Source organism: Branchiostoma lanceolatum, chromosome 10, assembly GCF_035083965.1.
Source record: "Branchiostoma lanceolatum isolate klBraLanc5 chromosome 10, klBraLanc5.hap2, whole genome shotgun sequence".
NCBI classification, from domain to species: domain Eukaryota; kingdom Metazoa; phylum Chordata; class Leptocardii; order Amphioxiformes; family Branchiostomatidae; genus Branchiostoma; species Branchiostoma lanceolatum.
In genome coordinates this window covers 691,004-708,191 of record NC_089731.1, presented here as the reverse complement: position 1 = coordinate 708,191, position 17,188 = coordinate 691,004, and the positions used below count along the sequence as shown (strand labels likewise).

General features: G+C 43.1%; 3 protein-coding genes across 3 annotated transcripts in view; 1 reads left to right on the top strand and 2 right to left on the bottom strand.

Moving 5' to 3' along the window:
* Positions 1 to 233: 233 nt before the first annotated feature.
* On the bottom strand, positions 234 to 2,511 carry LOC136443782 (protein ELYS-like). Its single transcript, XM_066441146.1, has 3 exons — positions 2,082 to 2,511; positions 1,109 to 1,256; positions 234 to 318 (listed from the first exon to the last, which is right to left on the bottom strand). The coding sequence occupies exons 1-3, from the start codon at positions 2,164 to 2,166 to the stop codon at positions 234 to 236; spliced, it is 318 nt and encodes a 105-aa protein (XP_066297243.1). The 5' UTR covers positions 2,167 to 2,511.
* Positions 2,512 to 4,532: 2,021 nt separating this feature from the next.
* The window catches only part of LOC136443781 (protein ELYS-like), a 45,293-nt gene continuing 32,637 nt past the window's right edge, over positions 4,533 to 17,188 (bottom strand). The window contains exons 16-26 of the mRNA XM_066441145.1: positions 11,563 to 11,662; positions 10,447 to 10,570; positions 10,159 to 10,215; positions 9,759 to 9,815; positions 9,410 to 9,511; positions 8,479 to 8,669; positions 6,816 to 6,910; positions 6,038 to 6,087; positions 5,489 to 5,620; positions 4,690 to 4,837; positions 4,533 to 4,597 (exon numbers count right to left, since the gene is read on the bottom strand). Of these exons, the coding sequence (XP_066297242.1) occupies positions 4,533 to 4,597; positions 4,690 to 4,837; positions 5,489 to 5,620; positions 6,038 to 6,087; positions 6,816 to 6,910; positions 8,479 to 8,669; positions 9,410 to 9,511; positions 9,759 to 9,815; positions 10,159 to 10,215; positions 10,447 to 10,570; positions 11,563 to 11,662 (1,121 nt within the window). The remainder of the gene's footprint in view (positions 4,598 to 4,689; positions 4,838 to 5,488; positions 5,621 to 6,037; positions 6,088 to 6,815; positions 6,911 to 8,478; positions 8,670 to 9,409; positions 9,512 to 9,758; positions 9,816 to 10,158; positions 10,216 to 10,446; positions 10,571 to 11,562; positions 11,663 to 17,188) is intronic.
* On the top strand, positions 13,740 to 16,480 carry LOC136443192 (fibrinogen C domain-containing protein 1-like). Its single transcript, XM_066440332.1, has 3 exons — positions 13,740 to 13,871; positions 14,635 to 14,716; positions 15,511 to 16,480. Exons 1-3 carry the CDS (start codon positions 13,848 to 13,850, stop codon positions 16,224 to 16,226), a joined length of 822 nt encoding a protein of 273 aa, XP_066296429.1. The 5' UTR covers positions 13,740 to 13,847; the 3' UTR covers positions 16,227 to 16,480.

The window sequence follows — 17,188 nt, the reverse complement described above, 5'->3', positions numbered from 1 at the left end:
GGTAAACAGATTTTTATAATAAAAAAAAAAATTACAAAAAAAAATTCATCAAAACAGAAGGCTGGGCTAGCCTTCTGTTTTAATGATTTTTTTTTCTAAATTTTTTTTTTTTTGAAAATAAAAATCCGTTTACCAAGAAATTAAATTGGTGTGGCCTAAAGGATGATCCTGCATAGCTGCACTACAGCTAGTGCAGGTAAGATGTAAGTTGTATACAGATGATGATGGAGATATTACCTGACTCTCGGCGCACTCCGAGGTGTAACAGGGGTTCCAACAAATGGCTCGTTCTCTGCCACCAGTGGGGAGCCGATGTGTCTGGAACACAATGTACGGGAATAGATAAAATTAAAACAAGTTTACATACACAATACATTATTTTCTATCTACATGGAAAATACTGACTTTGGACGTTGGAACTGATTTTATTACAATTTTTTGTTACCATGTTAAAATGTTACAATTTATCATTATTTACACCTTTCAGCTATACTATATTATTCTTGATTATCTGTTCTAAGATGTTACCATTTCTGGAAGGGGGTTGTTAACATAACCTTCTCCTGAATGGAGTTGTAGGTTCAAACGGCTGAGTCCTGGCCTCAGCTACCTTGTTCAGTACAACAGGACCCTAATACAGATGTACCATACCCTGGTTAGTTGTAATAAGATGTTAACATTACCTTCTCCTGAAGGGAGTTGTAGGTTCAAACGGCTGTGTCCTGGCCTCCGCATCCTTGTTCAGCACAACAGGACCCAGGGCCCTTATACATGTTACATGTACTTCCACCTTTCAGCTATACCACAGCTTGGATATGTGTACTAAGATGTTAACGTTGTTAAATGTTAACATTACCTTCTCCTGAATGGAGTTGTAGGTTCAAACGGCTGTGTCCTGGCCTCGGCTACCTTGTTCAGCACTTCAGGACCCTAATACAGATGTACCATACCCTGGTTAGTTGTAATAAGATGTTAACATTACCTTCTCCTGAATGGAGTTGTAGGTTCAAACGGCTGAGTCCTGGCCTCAGCTACCTTGTTCAGCACTTCAGGACCCTAATACAGATGTACCATACCCTGGTTAGTTGTAATAAGATGTTAACATTACCTTCTCCTGAATGGAGTTGTAGGTTCAAACGGCTGAGTCCTGGCCTCGGCTACCTTGTTCAGCACCATGTTCAGCAGCGTGGCGTGGGAGACGACGCGAGCCTCGGTACCGCGGTGCAGAACTGTGGACAGGGGCTGGGGACGCGACACTGGGGGGAACAAAGTAATCATAACAAAGTACTATAAGGACCTCCATTTGTGTCAATCAATCAAACAATCACCCGCTGTAGTTACAAATTATACTAATACCAGGACAGGTGGAGTTTTCTGTGCATTCCTCGTTGTCAGACTAATGACTGTATACTAGGTGTTAGGATTAGCCTGAACCTTGACAGGGACATCTAGGAAGCCTGACCACTTCCATTTTTCCTCAGATTGGTAGCTCCCAAAAGAAAAGCTCCCCTAATTTCTTGTGTCGGTATAACCTCAGTCTATCTATAAACAGCGGCTTAATGTCCTGTCCCGAGGACTGCAACCTTTTCCAATAGAGTGCATGTTGGATGAGTGACAACAGCCAAGATTTCAACTCAGCACCTCTTGGTCCAGAGGCAAGTTCACTAACTATGGTCAATAACTAAATGGACTATGTATGCTACTCCTTGATATCAATAATGCTACAATGTAGATGCTAGCATATCAACATAAGCAGTGAAAACAGCACAGTCCCACCCTCCCTCCTCATGAGCTGAGTCCTGGGTGCCGTCTGCTCTGGTCCGAATGATAACTTCCTCTGCACCCCCGGGTAACAGCCGCATGTAGGTCTCTATGAACTAAGCTAAACTAAGCTAAACTAAACTGTAGATAAATACAGCACAGTCCCACCCTCTCTCCTCATGAGTTGAGTCCTGGGTGCCGTCTGCTCCGGTCCGAATGACAACTTCCTCTGTACCCCAGGTAACAGCCGCATGTAGGTCTCTATAAGCTAAGTTAAACTAAACTAAACTAAACTGTAGATAAATACAGCACAGTCCTACCCTCCCTCCTCATGAGCTGAGTCCTGGGTGCCGTCTGCTCCGGTCCGAATGATAACTTCCTCTGTACCCCCGGTAACAGCCGCATGTAGGTCTCTATAAACTAAACTAAACTAAACTGTAGATAAATACAGCACAGTCCCACCCTCTCTCCTCATGAGTTGAGTCCTGGGTGCCGTCTGCTCCGGTCCGAATGATAACTTCCTCTGTACCCCAGGTAACAGCCGCATGTAGGTCTCTATAAACTAAACTAAACTAAACTGTAGATAAATACAGCACAGTCCCACCCTCTCTCCTCATGAGTTGAGTCCTGGGTGCCGTCTGCTCCGGTCCGAATGATAACTTCCTCTGCACCCCCGGTAACAGCCGCATGTAGGTCTCTATGAACTAAGCTAAGCTAAGCTAAACTAAACTGTAGATAAATACAGCACAGTCCTACCCTCTCTCCTCATGAGCTGAGTCCTGGGTGCCGTCTGCTCAGGTCCGAATGATAACTTCCTCTGTACCCCAGGTAACAGCCGCATGTAGGTCTCTATGAACTAACCTAAGCTAAGCTAAGCTAAACTGTAGATAAATACAGCACAGTCCTACCCTCTCTCCTCATGAGCTGAGTCCTGGGTGCCGTCTGCTCCGGTCCGAATGATAACTTCCTCTGTACCCCCGGTAACAGCCGCATGTAGGTCTCTATAAACTAAACTAAACTAAACTGTAGATAAATACAGCACAGTCCCACCCTCTCTCCTCATGAGCTGAGTCCTAGGTGCCGTCTGCTCCGGTCCGAATGATAACTTCCTCTGTACCCCGGGTAACAGGCGCATGTAGGTCTCTATAAACTAAACTAAACTAAACTGTAGATAAATACAGCACAGTCCTACCCTCTCTCCTCATGAGCTGAGTCCTGGGTGCCGTCTGCTCCGGTCCGAATGATAACTTCCTCTGTACCCCGGGTAACAGGCGCATGTAGGTCTCTATAAACTAAACTAAACTAAACTGTAGATAAATACAGCACAGTCCTACCCTCCCTCCTCATGAGCTGAGTCCTGGGTGCTGTCTGCTCCGGTCCGAATGATAACTTCCTCTGCACCCCAGGTAACAGCCGCATGTAGGTCTCTATGAACTAAGCTAAACTAAACTGTAGATAAATACATCGCTGTCCCACCCTCTCTCCTCATGAGCTGAGTCCTGGGTGCTGTCTGCTCCGGTCCGAATGATAACTTCCTCTGCACCCCAGGTAACAGCCGCATGTAGGTCTCTATGAACTAAGCTAAACTAAACTGTAGATAAATACATCGCTGTCCCACCCTCTCTCCTCATGAGCTGAGTCCTGGGTGCCGTCTGCTCTGGTCCGAATGATAACTTCCTCTGCACCCCAGGTAACAGCCGCATGTAGGTCTCTATGAACTAAGCTAAACTAAACTGTAGATAAATACAGCACAGTCCTACCCTCCCTCCTCATGAGTTGAGTCCGGGGTGCTGACTGCTCCGGTCCGAATGATAACTTCCTCTGTACACCAGGCAGCAGGCGCATGTAGGTCTCTATAAACTAAGTTTAACTAAGCTAAACTAAACTGTAGATAAAAAAAAGCACAGTCCCACCCTCCCTCCTCATGAGTTGAGTCCTGGGTGCTGTCTGTTCCGGTCCGAATGATAACTTCCTCTGCACCCCGGGTAACAGCCGCATGTAGGTCTCTATAAACTAAACTAAACTAAACTGTAGATAAATACAGCACAGTCCTACCCTCTCTCCTCATGAGCTGAGTCCTGGGTGCCGTCTGCTCAGGTCCGAATGATAACTTCCTCTGTACCCCAGGTAACAGCCGCATGTAGGTCTCTATGAACTAACCTAAGCTAAGCTAAGCTAAACTGTAGATAAATACAGCACAGTCCCACCCTCTCTCCTCATGAGCTGAGTCCTAGGTGCCGTCTGCTCCGGTCCGAATGATAACTTCCTCTGTACCCCGGGTAACAGGCGCATGTAGGTCTCTATAAACTAAACTAAACTAAACTGTAGATAAATACAGCACAGTCCTACCCTCTCTCCTCATGAGCTGAGTCCTGGGTGCCGTCTGCTCCGGTCCGAATGATAACTTCCTCTGTACCCCAGGTAACAGCCGCATGTAGGTCTCTATGAACTAAGCTAAGCTAAACTGTAGATAAATACATCGCTGTCCCACCCTCTCTCCTCATGAGCTGAGTCCTTGGTGCCGACTGCTCCGGTCCGAATGATAACTTCGTCTGCACCCCCGGTAACAGCCGCATGTAGGTCTCTATGAACTAAGCTAAACTAAACTGTAGATAAATACAGCACAGTCCTACCCTCCCTCCTCATGAGCTGAGTCCTGGGTGCTGTCTGCTCCGGTCCGAATGATAACTTCCTCTGCACCCCAGGTAACAGCCGCATGTAGGTCTCTATGAACTAAGCTAAACTAAACTGTAGATAAATACAGCACAGTCCTACCCTCCCTCCTCATGAGTTGAGTCCGGGGTGCTGACTGCTCCGGTCCGAATGATAACTTCCTCTGTACACCAGGCAGCAGGCGCATGTAGGTCTCTATAAACTAAGTTTAACTAAGCTAAACTAAACTGTAGATAAAAAAAAGCACAGTCCCACCCTCCCTCCTCATGAGTTGAGTCCTGGGTGCCTTCTGTTCCGGTCTGAATGATAACTTCCTCTGCACCCCGGGTAACAGCCGCATGTAGGTCTCTATAATGGCATTCCTAGTAGCAGCCCTCAGCTGGGCCTGGGCGTCATGCTCCATCTGGAACAAAATTAATGTCTAATTCACTGAAGTACATGGGAAAAGTTTTTAATTATCAAGTTGGTAAGTCACTGGATAAAGAAGTTTCTTTGTACACAGCCAAGACAGTTTTTGATTTTATCAGTGTCTAGCAGCGATGCCTATAGCTGCAGTGCAATGTGAACCAGACAGAATTGCCCTGAGGAAGACGTCAAACGGTGTGAATGAAACACTTGGTTGTGTACAAACGTCTTGCTTCAGTAGGTCGTTGAGTCGGACAGCGTCCACAAATCTGCCCCTCTGTAAGTAGAACACCAGCAGACACACACACACAGTCACACACCCATCTCGTCAGAACACCCACCATGACGTCCGGTTTGAGCAGGTTGTTGAGTCGGACAGCGTCCACAAACCGGCCCCTCTGCAGTTAGAACACCAGCAGACAGACAGACTTACACACATACACACACAGTCACACACACACACACACACGAGCGCGCGCACAAAGATCCCAGCAGAACACCCACCATGACGTCCCGTTTGAGCAGATCGTTGAGTCGGACGGCGTCCACAAACCGGCCCCTCTGCAGATAGAACACCAGCAAACACACACAGTCACACACACACACACACACACACACACACACACAAAGATCCCAGCGTAACACCCACCATGACATCCTGTTTGAGCAGATCGTTGAGTCGGACGGCGTCCACAAACCTGCCCCTCTGTAGGTAGAACACCAGCAGCAGCTCAGCTGAGTTCGGCTCCGGACTGTCCTGGAGGTACTTCACTAGTGATTTCTGGAGTGGACAGAAAAGAAAACAAAGACTCTAACAAAGAACAAACATTGTCAAACAAAATTCACATGAAATGATAGTTTGGCTAGCAAAGACATGTGATAAATGAAATGCGACCAACATTCAAATATAGGGACCTTGAGTATAATCTCTGGGCTAGTTGTGCAATGCAGCTTTGCCACAGCACACATTTTTCAACCAAGCACACCGGGTCATCCCAAAGCCCACTCCAAAAATGTGATCATTCGCAATACAACTTTCATATCATTAGGTGATGAGTAAAAAAAAATAACATGTAGAAATGTAAGTAGCTTCAGCAAGTACACATACTGGTATTATCATCAATATGTAGTCAGCAAAAAATGATGGAGTTGCATTCTGGAGAAAAGAATTCTTTAAAAAATTTGAAATCCTTATTACCTGTTCCACGTCATCAAATGGCAGCTGCAACAGTTTGTCCACTGTAAATGCTGAGGGAAGAACAGAATGAGTCTTTAATGTTACGGAAACACAAATAAAAGTGGTTAGTAATGTGGCCCTGTCCTTGGTGCTGAAGTTATAGTATGCCATCCATTGGGAGTACAACATGCACATATTCCCCATTACACCGATAGAAAGTAAGGGTAAACATATAATGTACATGACTGGCTGAAGGTTCAAACCATGATTTGCAAAAGATGGCACAGAGATTTTCATGATTGCATTCCTGTCCATGGTACTGAAATGATCATCAGTCTCACAAGAGGTCAGGAGGAGTAAAATCTATAATTATTCAATGCAAAATACTGTAAATGCATTTAAGTTTGCAGTGATTTAATTTCGGCGTAGGGAGAAAATGGAGTTTTCACATTGGTTTTTAGCTCGCAGTTGGATCAAGGTGGTAGGCAGGCAGAAGAAAGAACGACCATTTTTGAAGTGGTTTTAAGTTTGTGGTAAAGAGTTACTGCGAAAACCGTGAACATCAAACCACCGCAAACCTAAAAGCATTAACAGTAGTCCAACAGAAAGACACCTACTCTGCTGGCCTGAACCTAAGTGTGATGTCAACAAACTGAGGTAGGCTTCGGGTCAATTGATAAGGACCAGAAGACTGGTCAAAAGCTTCTTGGTAAGCGCTTTACTAAATGTGTACTGAAATAGCGTGTAGATTTGTTATTATATAATCATGCTATAACAGCACCAACAGAAAGACACCTACTCTGCTGGCAGCCCAGGAAAAGATGCTCCAACAGCTCCTCTGTGTTTCCCTCGTCTCGATAACTCTGCTGGAACTGGATCGCTTCGGCTGTCAAGCTGGAGAGAGGGAATAGTTTCATCAGGCTGGTAAATGACTGGATTAACAAGGGGAACAGATGCACAAGGGGACAGATGCACAAGGGGAATAGGGGACCTGAAAGAAAGAGGACAAGGACCGTTGCGGTCAGAAAGAAACCTGCGGGAGCTAAGGAAGCTCGCAGCAAATCGGACAAAGTGGAGAGGACTGAAGAAAGACTGAATGCAGCAGGAGGATGTTTCGACTACTGCAGCAGCAGAAAACAGTGGACTACTACTACTACTACTACAGAATGATGCACTTATCAGATTAACCTTTAGCACACTGAAGTAGCCGTTTGGCACTCCATTCTCTATTGGTTACAGAGTTAGGCAACAGGGAGGAGGTTAAAGAGGCTGTGTTGACAAAACCATTTACTCCAGACATGAACTGTGATATGAGGGGAAACTTATTTTGGGACCAAACTCTTCAGACTAGGGCAGCGACACCTAGCTGCAGTGGGAAGTAGAACCAGTTAGTATCGCCCTGAGGAAGGTGACAGACAGTTACCAAAATGTTGACTTGTTGTGTTTGAAAAACATGTACTGTACATCACTTTAATATAGCAGCAGGAAAATATAGCGGTTTGGGGAAAATGGAGTAGGTCACGGCATTTAATCTTAACGGTTTGAACAAACATTACTGTCTCAAATATAAGTGATCAAATATTAGCGATGATGAAATTTTAGCAGTTGACTAGTGACCGTTAAATCAGCTAAAATTAAGTTACAGCTAACAAAAATCAAGAATTACAGTAAATACTCATCCAAACCAACCCGTTAGCCAGCAGGACTGTGAGGTGCAGTTTAACCCTGGTCCTGCTGGGGGGAACCGGAGGTACTGTAGTGTGTGCCTTAGCAGGTAGAGGGTTAACATGACCTACCTGTTAGCCAGTACTACTGTGAGGTGCAGTTTAACCCTGGTCCTGCTGGGGGGAACCGGAGGTACTGTAGGGTGTGCCTTAGCAGACAGAGGGTTAACATGACCTACCTGTTAGCCAGCAGGACTGTGAGGTGCAGTTTAACCCTGGTCCTGCTGGGGGGAACCGGAGGTACTGTAGTGTGTGCCTTAGCAGGTAGAGGGTTAACATGACCTACCCGTTAGCCAGTACTACTGTGAGGTGCAGTTTAACCCTGATCCTGCTGGGGGCACCCTGAGGTACTGAAGGGTGTAGCTTTAAGTTAGCAGACAGAGGGTTAACATAACCTACCCGTTAGCCAGCAGTACTGTGAGGTGCAGTTTAACCCTGATCCTGCTGGGGGCACCCTGAGGTACTGAAGGGTGTAGCTTTAAGTTAGCAGACAGAGGGTTAACATGACCTACCCGTTAGCCAGCAGTACTGTGAGGTGCAGTTTAACCCTGGTACTGCTGGGGGGGGGGGGGACCTGAGGTACTGTAGGATGTGCCTTTAAGTTAGCATACAGAGGGTTAACATGACCTACCCGTTAGCCAGCAGGACTGTGAGGTGCAGTTTGACCCTGGTCATGCTGGGGGGAACTGTAGGAACTGTAGTGTGTGCCTTAGCAGACAGAGGGTTAACATGACCTACCCGTTAGCCAGCAGGACTGTGAGGTGCAGTTTGACCCCCTCCTGGTGCATCATGGGAGGCTGGACCACCCGCAGGTACTGCAGAGCCTTCCCAGACTGCCCCTGGTACAGGAACGACTTCAGGATCAGCTGGTGTTGCCACGGAGACAGCCACGCCCGCACGGCAGGGTCCAGCAGGACCATCAGGGCTTCCTGTAAGATGCGAATGGAGTCAAAAGTTAGGCCAGAGGTTTAACATTTTAAATCACGAATATCAAGACAGTTGAAGTGTCTGAAGGGGGTGTCCCTGTGGTGTAGTGGTCTGCGCTTCTGTTACTAGCCACATCTGGTTCAAATTACTTGGATCAGAAGGCCTGAGTTCAATCCCCGGGTAGGACACCTCTGGACAAGAGGCGCATCAAATCATACCAAAGACTTTATAAAAATGGTACATACTTCTGAAACAGTATAGAAGTTAAACACACTCCACTGCCAGAGGACTAGCCCCCTGCTGCAGTGATTTCACCACGGTGTGGCCCAGGGCTATGAAACGGAGATGGGCACAGCCCTATACCCCTTATGGTGTGGGAGGATATTAACTTTAACTGAAGTCTCTGAAAGTGTGGCATCATCTCACCTCTACCATAAAGGTCCATAATGAGACGTTTGATTGCAAGTTCATGCCCGTGGGCTTATGTACAAAATGTAAGAGTTGAGCCCCCAAAATTGAAAATTTCCTCCAGAAACAAAACCTACATGTTTTTGTAATGACATTTCCAGTCATTGAGGTCTTGAATCTAACAGTGTTTCACTCAGAACACCTGCAAACAAAGGCTTTGAAAAGACTTCATTCTCAATTCAAACTCTCCATTTTTGTGATATGTAGCTTCCAGGTTTTATCTTGATCCACAGTTTCAGATTTTTCTGACATCATGACAAATTATTTTCCTAACCTCAAAGTCCTTGTGGTCAAGGAGCCAGGATCCCTGGATGAGCTTGTTCACTCCCAGGGGGAGGGAGAACGAGTTCGGGAACAGTCCCAGCTGTTCTGAAAACTGTGTCAACAATAGAAATGGGACAATACTACATTAAACATTGGTATCATAGCACACAGAAACAGGCACATGTCACAAAAATCAATGATTGTATGCCACAAGAATCAATATTTTGACATTATCAACTTATACATTGTCAAATATATAGCAACTTAGTCAAACATCACACAATCTTAATTTTACAGTTTCTAGATGCAAATGGCACATAATAAAATACATTTTACAAGGAAGGTGTAAAAAAACTCACTTTTTCCTGCTCTGGGTCTTGACTCATGGACAATATGTCTAGAATAAGGTATGTGACCTGGACAGAGTTAAGGACAACTGAAGGTAACAGAAATCTAGTCTCAAGTTTTATCTAGGTGTTAGGCTATGTGATTTTGGGGGTGGGATGCTACCACCTTAATTTCTTAATTCCTCGGGCAATCCCTTTCTAAGCTATCGATTAGTGAAGTGTCACAACGACAAAATCTTTAGAAGATGAGAAGTTCTGTTGCAGTACCATAGAAAGCACCTGGGGGTTCATAACCAACCTTGTCATTTGTTCAGCCAACACCTACAAACACACAAACGACACCAAAGCCATAGTTTTCTTGGTGAAGGTAATTATGATCACATGTACATGTTACATGCATGTTAAAGGATACAATGCAGTGTTTGGTCATCAGGTCCACATTCTGGAGCAAGTAGACGTCAAGAAGATCCTACAAAACAGAACAGACAGCGTTTAATAAAGTTCACGCTCCAACGTTACAAAAAAAAATATACAAATTTGAAGCATTTACTAAGTGCTTCTAATTTCAAAATCATTTTAGTTTTTATTACTGGTGCGACAAGTGAAGTAGTCAAGTGGCATAGCTGTAGTTAATTTAATAATTAATGTAAATACAAGTTTGACTGTATAGTGTAGCAAATCATTAGATGGAAGATCTTACTCTGAGGCTGGGGGGTGGGTACTGCCCGGTCCCCCCCTCCTCCCTCTCCCACAGGTTGGTAATGGGCTCTCCCACTTGGGACACGATGCCGTCAATCAGCAGCAGGTCTGAGTCGCCGCTGGGGCTGGGGAGGAAGTACACAAAGATGTTAAAATTAATCTAAGTTTGAAAAAAAAAAGCGTTAAAATCCTTCCAAGTTTGAAAAAAGCGTTAAAATCCTTTCAAGTTTTAAAAAAAAACTTTAAAATCCTTCCAAGTTTGAAAGAAAAGTTAAAATCCTTCCAAGTTTGAAAGAAAAGTGTTAAAATCCTTCCATGTTTGAAAAAAAAGTTAAACTCTTCCCAGTTTTAAAAAAAAATTCTTTCCAGTTCGAAAAAAAGGTTAAACGTTTGAAAAAACGCTCTCAGATTCTAAATAAAGCACATTGAAATATGAAAAGCTTATATGAGTAAAGCAGTTAAGTGGTCCGCAACATCAGCTTAGCTGCCTGGCGCTCCACTTAATGTATTGTCTTGTTGTAATTTTTTAATAAAGAATGAGTAAAAGCACATGCAAGAACAGAAAAGATTATGTTAAGTTATAAGGGGTAAACCATAGCACAGAAAATAAAGGGTCAACCTCTACATATACATGTAGCTATCCAGAAAAAAATGTATCAAAAATTGTAAACATGGTTGAAATGACCCTGTAATGCTATGCAAATAATGTAGTATGAAATGTCAATCTATTATAATCATATAACATGTTGCATAACAGGTCAGGTAAATAATGGTAACCTTTCAGTTGACAGAGGACTGGGTAAATACATGTATAAAACCTCCCCTACACCTGCCCCGAGGCAGCTGGAGCCTGAGGGAGAGACTGTTATATTTGCAGACTACGTCGTTTTATTTCTGCAGTGACAACATCACCGCAAACTCACCAGGAGTTCACTGTGTTCTGCTGCTGCGAATTGTTAAAACTGCCAAACTTAAACATCCTGAAAACCCCCTTTCCTCTAGACTTCTACTGTGAGATCAAGTCCACGCAAAAATAAACCAATTTAAGATAGATCAGAGAAAACCTTAATTTTTTTAATCTCATTTGTTTTTTTAGATACATAATTTCCGTACTTACCCCACTATCCTGGCCAGCTCTGCCCTCCTGTTGCGGTAGTTCTGGGCCAGCGTTGCCGCCTTGTAGCAAAACTCCTCTCGCATGGGGGGTGCAAAACCCTCTGTAGAAACAAGAACACACAAGGATTCTGTCATTAATACAGTGTGAAACAACAATGTACTAATTGTGCGTCAGTAGTTCTGATCAGCCAGCGTAGCCACCTTGTAACAAAACTCCTCTCGCATGTGAATGCACAACCCTCTGTAGGGACACAGGAACACACGGTACATGGGGAAACAACATGTCTCAGTAGTTCTGAGCCAGTGTTGCCGCCTTGTAACGAAACTCCTCTCACATGGGGGGAGCAAAACCCTCTGTAGAAACAAGAACACAGAGTGCACATTAACTCAGGCGGAAGCAACATGTACTACAGTATGTACATGACGTGTACCCCAGTAGTTCTGGGGCTGGGCGTTGCAGCCATGTTACAAAACTACTCTCGCATGGGGGGAGCAAAAAAAAAACGGTTTATATGGACAATCAAAAACACACTTCATCTTAACTTAAGAAAAGTGAAGTTGTTTTTGGCTAATACGTGTGTTCGTGTGTCTGTGTGCATATCTGCATTTTGACATTTCCAGTTACATTACAATTCCAGACATCTTAATGCACAGCCTTATCAGGATCATATAAAACACTTGGCATGTTGACTAGGAAGCTGGTGTCCTAATCATGTGAACCTCAAACAAGGGTTCAAACTTAGAAAAAATAAAATAAAATAAAAACAAAAAAGTTATGCAAAATCTATCTTGTAATCAGCAGATGTTCTTGTCTCACGAATTTTAATTTAGTTTAAACAAGGGCATCTCTTCTGCCTTTGAAGACTATTGACAAGTCAAAAGTGTAAAGGGTGAAAAACCGGCTTTTGAACCAACAGGAATAACAATTATAGCTTCTATCCTATCAAAGCATCAGCAGATCTTGTGGAAAAACAAGTTGGCTATAAAAATGTCACAAGCTGTGCCCATGCAGTGAAGAGGGAGGGCAGCTTTCCTGTCTGTGTGTGTTTGTGACTTCTGATAGTGATACACACAGTGTAGCATTGCCATGCGGACAACAGTTGCCCATTGCTTGCACCAGTTCAGGTATGCAGGAAAACAACACCAGCACTAGAAATTTTAGGTAGCACTGTAAACTCATTAACATTCACAGTGGCTTTAATTTACAGTAGGACTGAAAATGAGGTTTTTAGCTGTATTTAACTTTGCGTTTGAAACAATACAAGGTAGTTCAGTTACTGTAGTAATATATTGGAAACACATATTTGGGGTCATATTTAGAGGTGTGGTAATTGATTTAACCGCGATTTGACGTTTAAAGAAAAGAAGTAGAAACTATTTTTTTGGTAAAAGTCAAATCACGGATAAGTTATTACTTCCAATGTGCCAAAATTGCCAATCTGAAAACATCTTTGGAAACCTGCCACCTTCCAGCATCTCACTGGGGAGTTTGTTTTGTCAGATGTATAGTGACTGTCGTAAATGCAACTTAGAAAGGGATTAGTGGTTGGTTTGAATCTGAGTTTCAAGGCGTTTGATTGGTCAGGGTGAAGCCATATTGGGGGCCCTTGATTGGCCAGGCTGTTCCAAAAGATATTGACACCCAGTCAGGACGTTGGAAACTGCAAGTTTGTCCTTGAAGTTTGCGGTATAACAGTAACCTGTGTGGGAAAATGATGCCAGCTTACAAAAATAAAGCTACATATCCAACGAATCAGATGGTTATTTTTTCTAAATTTTCTTGGTAAAATATTGCTGTGGTATGGCTGTCTCCCACCTTAAGTCATAAATCTATAATGTAGCTGTTTCACATTTTGACAATGGTACAAAAAACACTCTTAGACTAGTTCTGTATACTAACAAGCAACACATGTCGTCTTCACATGAACCTCAAATAAAGGTTCAAGGTACTTGCAAACTTAAAGTAAAGATATTTCAGGTTAAAAACAAACATAACTTAGGTCCCTGGGTTTTATCTTCAAAGGCAGGTGGTCCTGTCCCATGAACTTCAAACAAGGGCATCGCTGCTGCGATTGAAGTCTATTGAAGAACGACAGTACATCGGATGATCAGTCCACCGAACAAACAGGAATTTCAATATTCGCGTAGGTTCCATCCTGTTAGGTCCTATCCTGTGTAAGGCATCAACAGATCTTACAGAAAAACAAGTTGGCTATAAAAGTATGACAACCTGCACACTAGGTAGAGCATTGTACGTGCAGAAACAGACAGGAGACAGATCCAAGAATGACGCCAAGTATCCAACCAAAGGTAAGTCCGATGGTACAACCACGAGCCTAAGGGTTACTATTATATTCATTCAGTTCTTCCAATTTTCAGTACCATTACAATGTACATGTACATGTATGTATGACCTGTACATGTACGTGCTTCACAAGTATTGACTTGTAATTCAGATACATGTAAGGGTCAGGCCTAAGTAAACTTAGTTCATGTGCTGACACAGAATGTAAACGGCTGCATGAATGTGTGTTTATATCATAGCAGTGTGAAATTATCTTAAGCCAATCCAAAAAATCATGTCAAGAGTCAAAGTGGTGAAAGCTTTTTTGAAAATCGATAGGAAATTTTGGTAGCTGAGCTGTAACTTGGAGGCACAGTCTTGGGTTTTGAGTGGTGTGCTCAAATGGTAGCAAGGGGAAAGTTCACTTTTAGTGGTTAATTGCAGTTTGTTATTACCTTAAACAAGGATTGTGAGGAATGAGGTTGTTGAGTCAGACCCTTTTTTCTAAAAATGATGTCAGGTAAACAAAAAATGAATAACCGTCAAGTTGGTACATTTCTTGTACACGTAGGTTCAATAGGAATGTGTCCATGACATTTTTAGGAAAAAAGGCATAAATGAAACCTTGAAGTCATCATTTTATAGAATCATGTAATACTAGTTTACTTTAGTCTGCAAGGCTTAATAGCATGATGATTTATTGCTAACTTTTTACTGTTGATGTATTAGAAAACAAATTTGCTGAGTCGTTGATAAATCGGTATTTCTTGTGAATTCTTGTTCCTCCAGATGACCGTGCTGCTGGTGCTGGCTGTATACACCACGACCTGGGGTCAGCTGGGGACACTGGCAGCAGATCCAGACTCATTCCGTATGTAGAATATTCAGAGTTTTTCTAAAATAAAGTTGAACGTAAAGTAGGGACTAAAAGCTGATAAATTAGTCTGTTACTGTTGACATATTTGCCATGGATAGGAATTTTGTAGTGATCGCTTCACTGCAAAATTTTGCATTCAAAATCAAGTTTTCCTAGCTATATTTCAATGCTAAATGTTTGCCACGAATAGTATTTTCGTAGTGACCCCTACATTGCAACATTTTGCATTCAAAGATCAAGTTAAATGCATGATATGGACTAGAAGCTATAATAAAAATAATTGTTCACATTTTTGCCACGTTCAAAGAGTAGAGAACCCTCCACTGCAAAGTCACAACACAAATGTGAGCTCTGTCTTGCATTGCGATACTTACAATACAGCATAACATTTACTGTTCTTTAAACTTAAAACCCTTTGAAAGCCAGGAGTTCTTTCCAGAGGACCATGTTTGTGGGGATCTAATCTCACAACTTCGAAATCCGTATTTTGTACTTCCTAGGAAATAAAACAAGACATTACAATAGGACAGCCAAAGCGGCTCTCGCTAGTAATGGCTGACCCAAAATGCAAACAGTTTTAGCAAGTCTCAGATTTATGGCTCAACGGCAGAGCGTTCGACTCAGAACCAAGAGGTCCCGAGTTCGAATCCTGCCATGTGTGTTGTGTGAAACCTGTAAACTCTGCAACAATTCAGCACTAGAAAGGTTGCCATTGTGGGTAATTTCTGACCCAAAAAAAAACAAACATTATTATCATTATTTAACACACGTCTTGCTTGTTTTTCCAGATCCATCGGACCTCCTTCTGGGTGCCTACACCTTTGAAGACTGCGCCGACCTCTACCCTGTGATGTTCTGGAACAGCGAAGTGCAGGACGGGGTCTTCCCCATCAAACCTGCATCCTCATCCAACCACTTTGACGTCTACTGTGACATGACTACAGACGGTGGGGGCTGGACTGTCATACAGAGGAGGTTGGACGGGAGACTCAACTTTGACCGACGTTGGGCAGATTACGAAAATGGGTTTGGGAAGGTCGAGGGGGAACACTGGCTTGGGCTGGCTAAAATTCATAACCTGACAACCCAGGCTAACTATGAGTTGTATGTGGAGTTAGAAGATTGGGAAGGGAACTTTGCCTATGCTAGATATGACACCTTCAGCATTGGGGATGAGAGTACAGATTATACACTAAACATTGGGGGCTACAGTGGGGATGCAGGGGACTCTATGGGGTTCCATAACGGTGGGAAATTCAGTGCCACTGATGTGGACAATGATGATAACAATGATCACTGTGCCCAGAAGTATTCAGGCGGCTGGTGGTATAGAGACCCCTGTCTTGCTTCTGTCCTGAACGGACGTTACTTCCTGCCTGAGGACTATCATGATCACGACACAGGGACGGGGGTTTTCTGGTACAAGTGGAAAGGCACCCGGTTCTACTCCCTGAAGGCCACCAAGATGATGGTGCGGCCTCAAAACTTTATCCGCAATCTGTAACTTAAAGCCAATTACACCAGAGCAGAGGAGAGTGTCCTGGTTCGGCTAGTAACATTTTGCTGAATCTAAGAACGTAATTATTGTATTGGCAACTTGACCTTGAACCAAGACTAGGCAGCAGTTGCATTATGCAGCTGTCTGAATATTCTGGTAACCCCCAAAGTACCCTTCAGATTAATTACAGTCAGGTGGAACATATTGTATGGCAAACAACCATGGGCAAACTTCAACTTGGCGGCTCTTAAGAAATCTTTTAAATTAGTAAAAAATTGTGATTCCTATATGCCAAGATCTCAACAACTCATGGAAACACTGAAGGCCACCAAGACAATGCCACCAGCCTCCAAACTTTATCCACAATCTGTGACTCAACAAAAAAAGCACAGATCTTTCCTTCATTCAGATTCAATGTTGCAAAACCTCTAATAAGGGTCACTTGATGATTATGTTACTCTTAAGCTATGAATAGCCTTAATGATTAGTCTGTGTTACAGACTCCAAGATGTGGGCAATGATGAACTGTAAGTTGTATCAAGACTGAGTAGAGTAACTACATGACATAACTGTGCATTCAATTTACATTATTAGGTACATGTACATGATTATCAACCTCTGCTCAGTACATCCTACATGTAAATGGTCTCTACTAAAAACAAGTACAAGTAAGAGTAGACGACTGTCTTCATGAATACACGTTGTGTTACACCAGAGTGTACTACAGGCCTAGGCACATTGTACATGTACTTGGTAACTTTTTTAAACATAGTACTAATTATCATAATTCAATAACAGCTGTAAAGATGATGGTCATCCTTTTAACTTATCACATTCAAGCTGGAATTCGATAATTAATACCACCAGAGGTCAGTAAGACTGATTTATCAATAGAGAAACACATGTATGAGTGTTTGCATGTACATCTATATATACAATGTACATCAGTCATAATCAAGCTATATGTA